This window comes from Cajanus cajan, chromosome 9 (genome assembly GCF_000230855.2).
Source record: "Cajanus cajan strain Asha chromosome 9, NIPB_CcT2T_4, whole genome shotgun sequence".
NCBI lineage: Eukaryota > Viridiplantae > Streptophyta > Magnoliopsida > Fabales > Fabaceae > Cajanus > Cajanus cajan.
Window position 1 is genome coordinate 4,696,043 of NC_138525.1, and position 12,820 is coordinate 4,708,862.

The 12,820-nt window shown below is 33.8% G+C and overlaps 1 protein-coding gene across 2 annotated transcripts; it reads left to right on the forward strand.

The window, feature by feature from the left end:
- Positions 1-1,868: 1,868 nt before the first annotated feature.
- B73 (molybdopterin biosynthesis CNX1 protein / molybdenum cofactor biosynthesis enzyme CNX1 (CNX1)) lies at positions 1,869-11,729 on the forward strand. Of its 2 annotated transcripts, none has more exons than XM_020357036.3 (12): positions 1,869-2,347; positions 2,728-2,858; positions 3,036-3,137; positions 3,417-3,500; positions 6,492-6,719; positions 6,919-7,097; positions 7,175-7,279; positions 7,485-7,793; positions 9,380-9,537; positions 9,635-9,741; positions 10,341-10,397; positions 10,751-11,143. In XM_020357036.3, the coding sequence occupies exons 1-12, from the start codon at positions 2,020-2,022 to the stop codon at positions 10,823-10,825; spliced, it is 1,863 nt and encodes a 620-aa protein (XP_020212625.1). In that variant the 5' UTR covers positions 1,869-2,019; the 3' UTR covers positions 10,826-11,143. The 2 variants fall into 2 exon arrangements, with proteins under 2 accessions (XP_020212625.1, XP_020212624.1); XM_020357035.3 differs by lacking the exon at positions 10,751-11,143 and adding an exon at positions 11,299-11,729 and having other exon boundaries at positions 1,873-2,347.
- Positions 11,730-12,820: the final 1,091 nt, after the last annotated feature.

The window sequence follows — 12,820 nt, forward strand, 5'->3', positions numbered from 1 at the left end:
AGTTTTTTATCTTTTTTTTCTATGCTCCTGTCTTCTCCATTTTTTCTTTGCTAATAATACTGCACTATTGTTCATTGCTCATATATAATATTGTAATATTGTTCTCATCTCATTCTCCTATTTTGTGAAACTCTGATATATAAATGATAGTGTCATTGATTTGTTCTATTTTTCTGTTCATTCTCTTTAATTGACTTGCTTTATTTTATTCTATGTAGTTGAATTTGTTCCTTTATATAACACAAAAAAATGCTTAAAATTTTAACTTTTAAGTGGTAATTTTTTTTATAACACACATCAAGAAAAGAAAAAAGTGAAAGATGAAATTGATATTATAATCTCTACAATATATATATATATATATATATATATATATATATATATATAAAAGATGAATTTGTTAGGGTTTCTGTGAGTAAAATGAGATGAAAATTGATCTTAATTGGGGGAAGAACCCTCTTAGCATAAAAATTGCGATTTATCTTCTTCTCTTAAGTTTGTTACTCTTATTCTCCTCCTTTTATGACTCAACAATTATTTTATTTTTTTTACTATGAATTTTTCTTTTTCTTTTTATATTGTGAAATTAGGACTTTTTTATATTTTAAAAGAGAAAATTAACATAAAACGTTGCAGTATCTAATTTTTTAGGGTTTAGAATTTATGTCTTCATTAGCTTATTTTTTAAAAGAGGAAATATTGTTAAAATATTTGTTAGAATAATTTATATTTATAAATATCGTTAAAAATTATCATATAATATATAACTAAAATAATATATATATATATATATATATATATATATATATATATATATATATTCCTTATATCTAAATGCTTATTCTTTAAATAATAATAATAATAATAATAATTATTATTATTATACTAATATTATATATATTGCATATGTAATTAGGTAACTATTTTTTTGGTGGATTGTGGATTTCCTAATCGACGCCAATTTTTAGCTCCATTTCGAGGTGTAAGGTATCATCTACAAGATTTTGCAGGTCAGGGTAATCACCCTGAAAATGAGAAAGAATTGTTCAATCTTTGTCATGCGTCTTTAAGGAATGTGATCGAGAAAATATTTGGTATTTTTAAATCAAGGTTCACAATTTTTAAGTCAGCATCTCCATTTTTATTTAAGACACGAGTAGAACTTGTGTTATTATGTGTAACACTACATAATTTTCTACCTAAAGAATGTCGTTCTGATGAATTTCCAATTGAAGCGGTGGATGAACCTTCATCTTCAACGTTACCAATTAATGAAGATCATACTTTTGAACCTATTATTCAAATCCAGGAACAAGAGCGAAAATACGCTAATGCTTGGAGGACTAGTATAGATATGGATATGTGAGTGAATGCTATTTAAGAGGACAAAATATTATGGAGAATTATTATTATTATTATTATTATTAATTCTCTAGACATTATTTTTTTTTATTATTTTTGTCTTTGACTCTTTAAATTTGAATGTATGAATTTTTTTTTGAAATCTTATCAAATGTAAAAAATCCATGAAAATTCTACAAAATCCCACAGAATCCATTAAAATCCTGATTTAAAAGTCTTGCAGAATCCATTAAAATCCTGATTTTAAGTCTTGTAGAATCCTGCAAAATCTTAAAAGTCATGAAAATCCTGCAAAATCTTTTAAAATCCGTAGGATTTTTTTTAACTAAAAAAGTCATTTAAAATCCTAATCCAATACACCCCCCTTACTATCTCCCTTTAAGAAATTGATATTAATAATAAATTTACTATGTCACCTATTTTATTTAGTTATTTTTCTTTTACAATATTTTTCTTGATGTAGGTGTCCATAGGATGGCGAAAGGAGAGTGTCCCAGAAGCGGTAGGTGGTGTGATGAAGTGTCTGCGCGACCCCTTGCGCCGTCAAGGGACACTGGTCCTTGGGGTTATGGCTCCCATCGTATTATTCGTACCTTGGAATTAATTAATTATTTAAATAATAAATATGAAGTGTAGTTCATGAGTGAGTTATGAGTTATGACACGACACCACCCATACCTATCCAATACTATACCCTACGAAACAATGATCTCTGTCATTGACGCTCTCCAAACGGTCCTTAACGCCTCGAAACGTCTTTCCCCGCTCACTGTGCCCCTCCACGATGCCCTGGGCAAGGTCCTCGCCCAAGACGTTCGCGCCCCCGACCCTCACCCTCCCTACGCCGCCTCCGTCAAAGACGGTTACGCTGTCGTCGCCGCCGATGGCCCCGGCGAGTATCCCGTTGTCGCCGAATCAAGAGCAGGAGATGATGCTCTCGGCGTCACTCTCTCCCCTGGAACCGTCGCTTACGTCACTACTGGAGGTTTACTTTTCCGCTTCGATAATCCTTCTCGCAATTTCTCTCCTAAGCCAAAATTAACTTTCGAATTCAGCTTGTACATTTTGAATTAACTTTTTCACGGTTATTTATTGGAGTAGATAATAATAAAGTAAAATAAATTGAGTTTTCTGTCCTAAGATGTAAGCTGAAATCAATTTATGCATTTCAGTTTTTTTAGAAACGTTAGATGAGATGATTCCGTGGAAGTTGAATTTGACTTGCGGAAGAAGCATAATTCGTTTTACTTATTTTCTTTATAAGTGCTTATGGAGATGTTTGTTCGATATCCGATTAGAGTGTTATTTGTTTATATTTATTGGTTTGTGGTTAATCTTCTCTCTCGTGTTTTTTGGTTGGTTCAGGACCCATTCCTGATGGTGCGGATGCAGTTGTTCAGGTTGAGGATACTGAAATAGTGAACGATGTCTCTGACGGGACTAAGCGGGTCAGAATATTGGTGCAAACCACCAAAGGCAATGATATACGCCCGGTGGTATGTTCTTATACTCATTTGAAGTGGTTTTTATGATAATCTTGACTATATGCTTTGCGTATAACATTTTTAATGTCACCTAACTTGACACTGATTCATTGTTCTCTAATTTTAAGTTCTCTATAATATTGAAGTTTTGCTTATTTGTTTCCACTGCCTTTTGGTATTCATTGTCAGGGATTTGATATTGAGAAAGATGCTGTAGTGTTGACATCTGGAGAACGGTTAGGTGCTTCAGAAATTGGCTTGCTTGCTACAGTTGGTGTGACGATGGTTAAGGTATTATTTTAGAGAGGTTATGGGTTCTGTAACCAAGCAAGCTTCTCCCTGTAATGGCAAATAGTTTTTGTTTGATTCCCTTGGCTGGGGTTCCTTGTTTGGATAAATTTCTGCATAAATAATATAGTGAAAGAAAATAAATTGAGCTTCTGCCATAAGTTAAATCAACTTCTCTTCTAAATATTTTTAAAGAAGTTTATCCAAACAAGACCTATATATTCTACTATTAACTATTAAGTATTGATTTATGTAATGATGGGAAATAATGCTTTGATGCAGGTGTATCCTACTCCAACAGTTGCTGTTCTTTCTACTGGGGACGAGCTTGTGGAGCCAAGCACTGGGCATCTGGGCCGTGGTCAGGTATTATTATGGTGTATTAGGGTTAGTGAGATAAGTTTATGAAAATGCTTAGCAGGAACAATAAAGTTATCAGTTATTCGAACTATCATGTGGAAGCTGGTGGTTATAACTGACTAAAATTCCTTGTCAGCTTCAGATCTTTTTCTTAAAGGATTATTAATGTCATAATGTTTGAATAAATTACTAAATCCTTATCTGAATCAACCTATATCTTAGAGGTAATGCAAAGTTGCCAATAGTCCAACATTAATTTGGCTGCTTATTTTGATTTTATCGTTAATAGTTTTTTGAAGAATGAGGGTTCAACTACGCATTTGAACTCCATAATGGACCGTTAATACTCAAACAGCTTATTTGAGGCTTAAGCCTGTTATGGCACTATAATTCTAATAAATGTTGTTTTGGATATAAATTTCTTACTCTTTGCTAATTTTTGTTTAAATTTGTTGGACAATATAGCATGTGTTTTAATGCGTTATTCAACAACCGATTTGTGGACTATCTGTGTTAGAATAGAATAACTGATTGTGTTCTTTGTAGATAGCTTAACTCATGTAGGTCCAGGTTCATTCAATGGACTTACTGTACTGTATTTTTCCTTCTTTACTGTTTTTAATTCTGTTAAGCTTCTGTTAGGATTCAGTTACACCTGAATCGATTCCTGTTGCCTATATATACTAGGCTTGATATGCTTCTTTCAGAATATATACAAAATATACAGTTCATATCATATTTCTCTCTCTCTCTCTAGAATTCTAATGTGGTATTAGTGCATATTAGAACCTATCTTGACGATCATTAGTGGGCTTATCAAGCCACCCGTTACTGGACTACCTACAAGGTACAATCCTATAAACTTCATGCTCGAGATGTTAAATCCTCGGCTTGAGAGTATGTTGGAGATCCCACATCAACTAAAAATGAGACCATAATAGTGTATATAAATAGGGAGCAATCCTCACCATACAAGCCGGTTTTGGAAGGTTGAGTTAGCCTTCAATCCACTTTCTTAAGATAGTATCAAGAGCTAGTTGATACATATCCATGACTTCCGCACCATAACCAATTTCTTCTCACCTTCCCTCTTTTGCGATCACCACTTTCTCTCTCGCGATCACCACTTTCCCAATGGAGATACAACGAATTAATGTTTCCACCGCGATTCCCAACGGAAGACAGTCGCGATGCTAGAAATGTTAATTTGTTGTATCCCCATTGCTGCACTGATTCTCTCACGCATTATTGGATGCATGCATTCCTGATAGCTTTGGGACAAATTACACAATTACTTCAATGCGCACATGTACGTGTGATATCGGATGCTTCGCATCGAGTTACAAAATTCAAAAAAGGATGATTGACCGATTTTGGAGTACATTTTGCGCATCAAAGCTATTGTTAATGCACTTTGTTCGATAAGAGATCATATTTTTGTTCAAGAACAGTTGGATGTCATTGTTGAGGGCCTACTGGAAGAGTATGATTCGTTGATGAACTTGAAGCTCTTTTGCTCGCTCAGGAAGTGTGTTTGGAAAGGTATCACAAGAACACAACTGTTACAACCGCTGTTCATCTTTCTCAATCTATATCAAAGGACGAATCTGATTCTGTTTTGAAGCAACCTCATGCTAATGTTGTGAACTACTCGCAATTGTATGCAACAAACACTAACTATCAACAAGGACGCTGTGGAAGAGGACATGGTCGCAACCATGGTGGTCGCAATTCTATGAAGTGTCAAGTTTGTAACAAGTTTGGCCTCACTACTTCCAATTGTTATTATTGATTCAACCCTAACTATGCTCCCTACAACAATGGTTTTGGTCAAGGTTATAATTTTGGACATCCGCCTAACTACTTCCAACAGTTTGGAAACAATTCCAATTCAAATTAGCAAGGTATCAATACTTTTGGCGCTAACAACAATGCTCCGGTCAACAACAATATCTCATATGCTCCAAAGGCTTTCACCTCCAATATCAACTACAATGGTCCTTTTGTTTGGTACCTTGACTTGGGAGCTTCACACCATGTGACTCCTAAACAAATTAACATTTAGCAATCTGTTCCAATGAAGGTCTAGATTAGTTACTAGTTGGAAATGGATGGAGTCTTCCTATAGCTTCTTCAGGTTCAACTTGGTTTTCTTCCCCTGTTAATCCTAGAGTTCAACTTGTTTTTCATAATCTCCTTCATGTTCCTAATATTACTAAAAATCTAGTTAGTGTGAGTAAATTTGCACGAGATAATAATGTCTTCTTTGAGTTTAATCTTAAAATTTGTCTTGTGAAATGTTAGGGTTCCAATGAGGTTTTTCTCCAAGCTGAACTTGGTCGGAATGGACTTTACAAGTTCTCAAGTCTTCGGATTCCTCTTGCACAAAGAAATCAATGTAGTTTTCCTATTGTAAACACTGTAACTTCTGTTAATACATGGCACTGCAGGTTAGGCCATCTGAATAAAGACATTTTGCGCCTCGTTTTACAACATTACAATGTTTCCAAATTTAAAAAAAAATGACTTAGAATTTTGTTCTTCATGTTGAATGGGCAAAGCACATCATTTGCCTTCACATACCATCTGATGAACAATTTGCATATATTCTAACTAAAGCTCTATCTCCTACAAGGTTTAAATATCTTCAGGACAAGCTGAATGTGTTACTAGTTGTATTCTTTGTAGATTGCTTAACTCATGTAGGCCCAAGTTCATTCAATGGACCTACTGTACTGTATTTTTCCTTCTTTACTGTTTTTTTAATTCTGTTAAGCTTCTGTTAGGATTCAGTTACATCTGAACTGATTCCTGTTGCCTATATATACTAGGCTTGATGTACTTCTTTCAGAATATATACAAAATATGCTGTTCATATCAGGATTCGCTCTATCACTATAGAATTCTAATAATCTGTTTGAGTTTTTGCCATAATTTATAAAAATTGCTGGGTAAATGTAATTAAAATGAATGTGAGCTAATATAGTTCCTTTGCAGATTAGGGACTCTAATCGTGCCATGCTGCTGGCAGCTGCAGTTCAGCATCAGTGCAAAGTTCTGGACTTTGGTATTGCTAAGGATGACAAAGAATATCAAGGAAAGATCTTGGATGAAGCTTTTGCTTCTGGAATTCATATCCTTCTAACTTCAGGAGGTGTTTCAATGGGAGACAAAGATTTTATGAAGCCTTTGCTTGAAAAGAGAGGAAAAGTACATTTTGATAAGGTTATGCCATTCTTTTATTTGATAGTTTATTTATTAAAAATATTCCAGAGTCTCTGACATCCTGTAATTTGGGCCATGGATGCAATGCCTTTGTTGTAGTTGTAGAAGTAGTTAAATCATAGATTTTTCTGTATAATGTTTTGGTGAGTATATTTCTGTAAATCATGTTATCTTAATTTAGGAATTTTCTATCTTTCAGGTCTGTATTAAACCTGGCAAGCCATTTACGTTTGCAGAGATTGACCTTCAATCAACTGATAGTAAAATTCTAGCTTTTGGGCTACCAGGAAATCCCGCCAGCTCTATAGTTTGCTTCCATCTCTTTGTGGTCCCTGCTATACGCCACCTTGCGGGGTGGACAAATCCTCATCATTTGAGGTTACATAATTTCCAAAGTACTATTGTTTTAGGATGGTTTGCTTCCTTTTGGATCCTTTCATTTCTTTTCCATGCAGGGTACAGGCTCGGCTTTGTCAACCCATAAAGACAGATCCAGTTAGACCAGAATATCATCGTGCTTCTGTTATATGGACTGACAATGATGGAACAGGCAATCCAGGGTAAGTTGACAATGAATTATTTTGTTCTGGTTTGGGTCTAGATGAATCTATGTGCAGATCTGTTCTCTTGATTGCATTTGGTTTTATTTATTCGTAAGGGGGGGGGGGTGGATGGGTTATTATGTGGAGGATTGGAGGCGCTGTTGCTATATTTGATTTGGTCTCTATAATGAATGATTTTTTTTATTCTGTCAATGAATCTCAGTTTTGTTGCTGTGAGCACTGGTCATCAGGTGAGCAGTCGACTGCTTAGTATGAAGTCAGCTAATGCCTTGTTGGAGTTTCCAGCAACAGGCACTACAATTTCTGCCCGGACTGCTGTGTCAGCTATCATAATTTCTGACATAAGACCCATGGCATGTGATGAGAATCATAAGTCATCAGACTCAGCCTTAGCTTTGCCAGGAATTAAATCAGATAAAATAACTACCGATTCTTCAGGGGATGCTGAAGTCAGAGTGGCTATTCTTACAGTTAGTGATACAGTTGCTATGGGGGCTGGCCCAGATCGAAGGTAGTCTTCATTTTATATTTTATACAGGTATATGCAAACAAAGATACATACATAGAGCCGAAAATCAGGATTTAAGCATTTTTTTTAGCCTATTTGGATTTGTTTTTTGAATGAGAGAAGCCCCTTATCCTTCATTGATTTTTTTGGTATTTGATCAATTTATGAGGAATATTTAAGACAAATAGTTTTTATACTTTCTAGATAAAGAAGCTTCTAGATGTTTGTTTCTTATGAAATCTTGTAGAAGCAGAAATTCCATACCTTTTTTTTTTCCTTTTTCCTCTCTTCATGAAACTTACAATACCATAGAAAAGGTTTATGAGGTGATGACCATATTCATCATATCTGTTCTTGACCTCCAAAATTACTAGGAATTATTGTTGTTACTTCAATGCATCTAGTATACCCTTCCAAACCAAAGAATTTTTTTTTTCTTCTGTGTATACTAAAGGAATAGAGCAATGTGGCATTTGTTATCATTAATGCTGGATTTAGGTATGCCATCTGAAACAACATTCATGTGTTAAAAGAGTCAAATTAGCCAATGTTGTGTAATTGTTAAATCATCTTCCCAGTTGGATATTCATATTGCTGAATGGCATCTAGATACACCTCTTTGAATCATTGTTTGGAAGAGGTCACAAAGTTGATGCAAAACTAAAGCAAACTTGATATTAGTCAATGCCAAAAGGGGCATTGGATGTACTGAGCGTTTTGCAACAGCCTTAAATTTGAAATGCTTGAAGTAAAAAATCAGTATTGGGCATTGATCTGTTGTAGTGTAGAGTGTTCTTTTGACTGCAGAATGTTATTTACATTGTATCTGGTTGAGGCTTAATAGGATTGATTTTCACACATCTTTGTATAACACATGGGGTTTATAGTATTATAGTATTTGTGAAACATTTTACCTAAATTTACCAAACTCACCATAAAGTAAAGCCTATGTCATTTTTTTTTTGGGGGGTGGGGGGGGGAGTTAGTTTAATATCAATTAGAAAGAAAAAAAAAGGTTTGATTGCCAAGTTGCTCTGGAAGCCTTGTCTCAGTCATCCTTGGGGTTATTCTAAAATAGTATCCCTTTGTACTGGAACTCTTGGTTTCAAGTTGAGTCCTTAAAAAAGAAAATGAAAGTCAACTATTACTATTAGAGATGTGGCCTGTGATTTTTATTTATGAATTTTCTGCATATATTAAAGTGAGGTTCCTCTAGAGATTTCCCCTAGCCAAAATAATTGGAATAGGATGGATAGATTGTCATACATCAAAAGAAATAAATTTGTATGTTGTTGGTATCTTTCCCTTTTGTGACATAAAGTTATTTTAATTTAGATTATTTGATTTTATGAAAAATCATTAGTTTTTCATAGTGAAAGATTTCATGCTAAGCATGTTAGCTGATGTTTAGTTGAACTTGTTAAATTAATTGTTGAACCAATGATTGAACTGGATAATATAATAAAGATGAATCTGACTAGAGACACAGCTGGTTAATGATTCAATCGGTTCACCCAGGTGGTTTAGTCATGTTTTTAAATCATTGATGTTGGTGTCAAAATGTGCTGACTCCTTTACAATTAAAACAGTGGTCCCAGGGCAGTTTCTGTTATTAATTCTTCTTCAGAAAGACTAGGAGGAGCAAGAGTTGTAGCAACTGCTGTGGTTCCAGATAATGTGGCAAAAATTCAGGACATTCTAAGAAAATGGAGTGATATTGAACAAATGGATCTTATAATTACTCTTGGTATGTTTCTATCTAACTTATCAGCTTCACTAAAGAATTTGAAATGTTTTAGTTTTGTTGTGTTGACTTCTGTTGAATTTTTGCCTTACCGATCAAGGGGGGACTGGCTTTACCTCAAGAGATTTAACGCCAGAAGCTACAAAACCATTGATTGAAAAAGAAACACCTGGTCTTCTACATGTAATGATGCAAGAGAGTTTAAAGGTAGGGACATCTATGCTTATGTTAGTCAGATGAGTAATTCTAGTTTTGTCTTTTGCGTTCTTTGGTTTCTTACTTTCTTTCTTAATACAGTTTTTTATAACTGTTATTTTATATTTTCAAATCAGTGTTCAAAGAGCTCAACCTGACTGATTGACTGAGCTGGTCAGTCTGCCATCAGTCTCTGCTATAATGGCTATGACTATAAACAGAAGTCTATATTTTTGGAATAATGCTACTTTTTCCAAAGTTCTATTCACAAGCTTCTTGCTTTTTTATATGTTTGGACGAGGAGTAATAATTGTAACGCATTCATTTCATAACAAAGTAAAGAAATGAGTTGGTAATTAAATAAAAAATGAGTTTGTCAAGAGCTTGTGTATAAAGTTTATGGGAGTGGCGATGCTCACGTTTATTATGTCTATATGTTTAAAGAAAGATCGACTTTTTGTGTTTTAATCTTCTCTTCAGTCTGTTTGAATAATGATGTTTTTTCCATGCTTAGTTATGTTGATACCATATGCATTCAGGCCTGCTTCTTAGGCAAGTGAGGAGTCCGTGTTTGTTGATTTCTAAAAGCATAATTATTCATGTTTAAATAGGTGACCCCATTTGCAATGCTTTCACGTTCTGCTGCTGGAATCAGAGGATCAACCTTGGTAAGGCAAAAATGCCAATTATATTAATAGCTACTTTAAAAGTACAGTACGGTAGCTGTGCTTTGTCTCCCCACTCCCCCAGTTTTTTCACCTCATTTTAATGTTATAATTGAAATTGCTTTGTGACTATACCTTTTTATGCATCTTACAAACAAAACAATATAGTGTTTCATGTAAGAATGTAAATATGCCAATCTTCTTCTCTTCCTCTTATCCTCATCTAGAAAAACAATAAATCCTGAGTAAGTGTGAATTGAGCAGCTCAAATGCCTTGTTAATTTGTAAAAGAATATTTCATCTCAATAATGGGTAATCTGTTTTTTTTTTTGGAACATTCTTTGTTGGTTTTGCAGGGTTCTCCTTTTCTTTTTATGGGCTGTTCTAGGAAAATGTCTTATTCTCCCACTTGTAAAGTATCCTGTCAGTAGCAACAAACGAGAAAGTAATTAACTGTTATTTGATGGCAGAAAAATGTTTTGTTTAAACATTTAGAAAGTCCTTTTAGTCATAAGTTAATTAACTGAGGGGGATGGCAAGAAATAGCAGATAATAAAGGACGAACACACCTAACATGATGATAGTCCTGCTTATTTATCTAAGGAATATCAAAAGGGATATAACCTCCATGGCTTGTTAGATTGTAGTTATATGAGTTTGAAGGTACATATTGTTGTAGTTAAACAGTTACAAATGTCATCATATAGACTTTGAAACCTTTATTATATGTTAATTTTTATTTATGACTAGTTACTTAAGTTTCATTTATTTAGTTTTGGTATACACCTTGTCTGCTAATTGGTGCTGCATTAGCGTTGTATCATATGTAGTTAAGGAAAGTCTGCGTTTCTTCTGGACTTGTATTTTCTGGTCAAGTTTTGGTCCCTGATTTGTTGAAATTCAGATCATTAACATGCCTGGAAACCCAAATGCTGTTGCTGAGTGTTTGGAAGCTTTATTGCCAGCACTTAAGCATGGGCTGAAGCAGCTCAGGGGAGACAAGAGAGAAAAACATCCTCGTCACGTTCCTCATGCTGAAGCAGTTCCTGCAGATGTGTGGGAAAAGAGTTATAAGTTAGCCACTGGCGCTGGCTCCGACGTTTCTTGTTCCTGTTGCAAGTGAAGTTAACTATATTTTCTCATTTCCTTCAGCCTCGTGCCCCCATGTTTCTCTAGGGAATAGTTACAGTTATCATCCAATGCTCGAAAATTTTATCTTCATGTTTGATCATAAAACTAAAATTTTGAATGGTGAGAATCCTAATTAACTGCAAGATGATTAAAAAAGACACACAAAATATGAGGAGAATAGAATTATGTATTGTTATCTTTAAAGGCAATTTGATAGATCGATTTTTTTTTTCTTTCCAAAAAACATTGAAAACTATGCAAAGAAAGGTTAGTCTTGGGATGATAGAATATTGTATTAAGACTAATGAGTAATGATACAATGAAAATAAGTTTGAGGAGAAATTTTGTTTTTCCTTTTGAAAAATATTTCAGAATTTAATCTTTCTCTCTGTTAGAAACATGGACAAGCAGTTGTAAGTTAAAAAATATCACAAAATATTTATATCGGCTCACCCTACGTTTCAAAGTTACATCTAGTCAGTCCTTGACAGAACCAAGATTTCTATTTAGACGATCGGAAGACAAAAAGAAAATACGTAAGTATTTTTTTGAATGAATCTCTTTTGGTATTACATGCATTTTTTTTTCAAAGAGAGAAAATATAATTATTGGCTTATGATATGTAGTAAGAATGAAAAAGAGATTTCTTATAAAAAAAAAAGAATGAAAAAGTGATTGTTGTTTTAAGTCTCTAGCTAAAGAATATATTTCGAGAGAATGTGAGCTAGTTAGTTAGGATTTGGAGTTAATTCAGTTTTAAAGTAGCTATCATTTACATTCTCTTCAGAAAAAAAAAAATGGATACCAAAAGTGTAATAGTTGGACGCAATTATGCATTTGATGATTTTGAATGTCGTAGCTATATCTTAAAATAAAATCGTGAATGTTGTTTTTCTTTTTTAATTGACACTTTGACAGAGGCTTTTAGAGTAGGTGGATATTTTCATTTTTGTATGTGATAAATTGACTTTATTTGAATGACTGTACTATTATGTCTATTGTTATGTTAAACCATAATGTTTGAGATCGTCATATTTTCTGAGTTTGACCATATGTTTTGTGTTATTTTATGATTTTATCTAACAATGGTGGAATATTCGACAACCCCAAAATGAAATAGTTTTCATATTTGTTAGATTGTTAGATAGCCATAGGATGAAGTTTTCAGATTTTTGCTTCGTATGGTCTTAGAATGACTTTTATGAGAAGACGACTTGCCACTTTTTTTCTCTCTATATTCTTAGAGTGAATATGTTATCATATAGGCACATTTTTATTTATTTATTCAATTACTA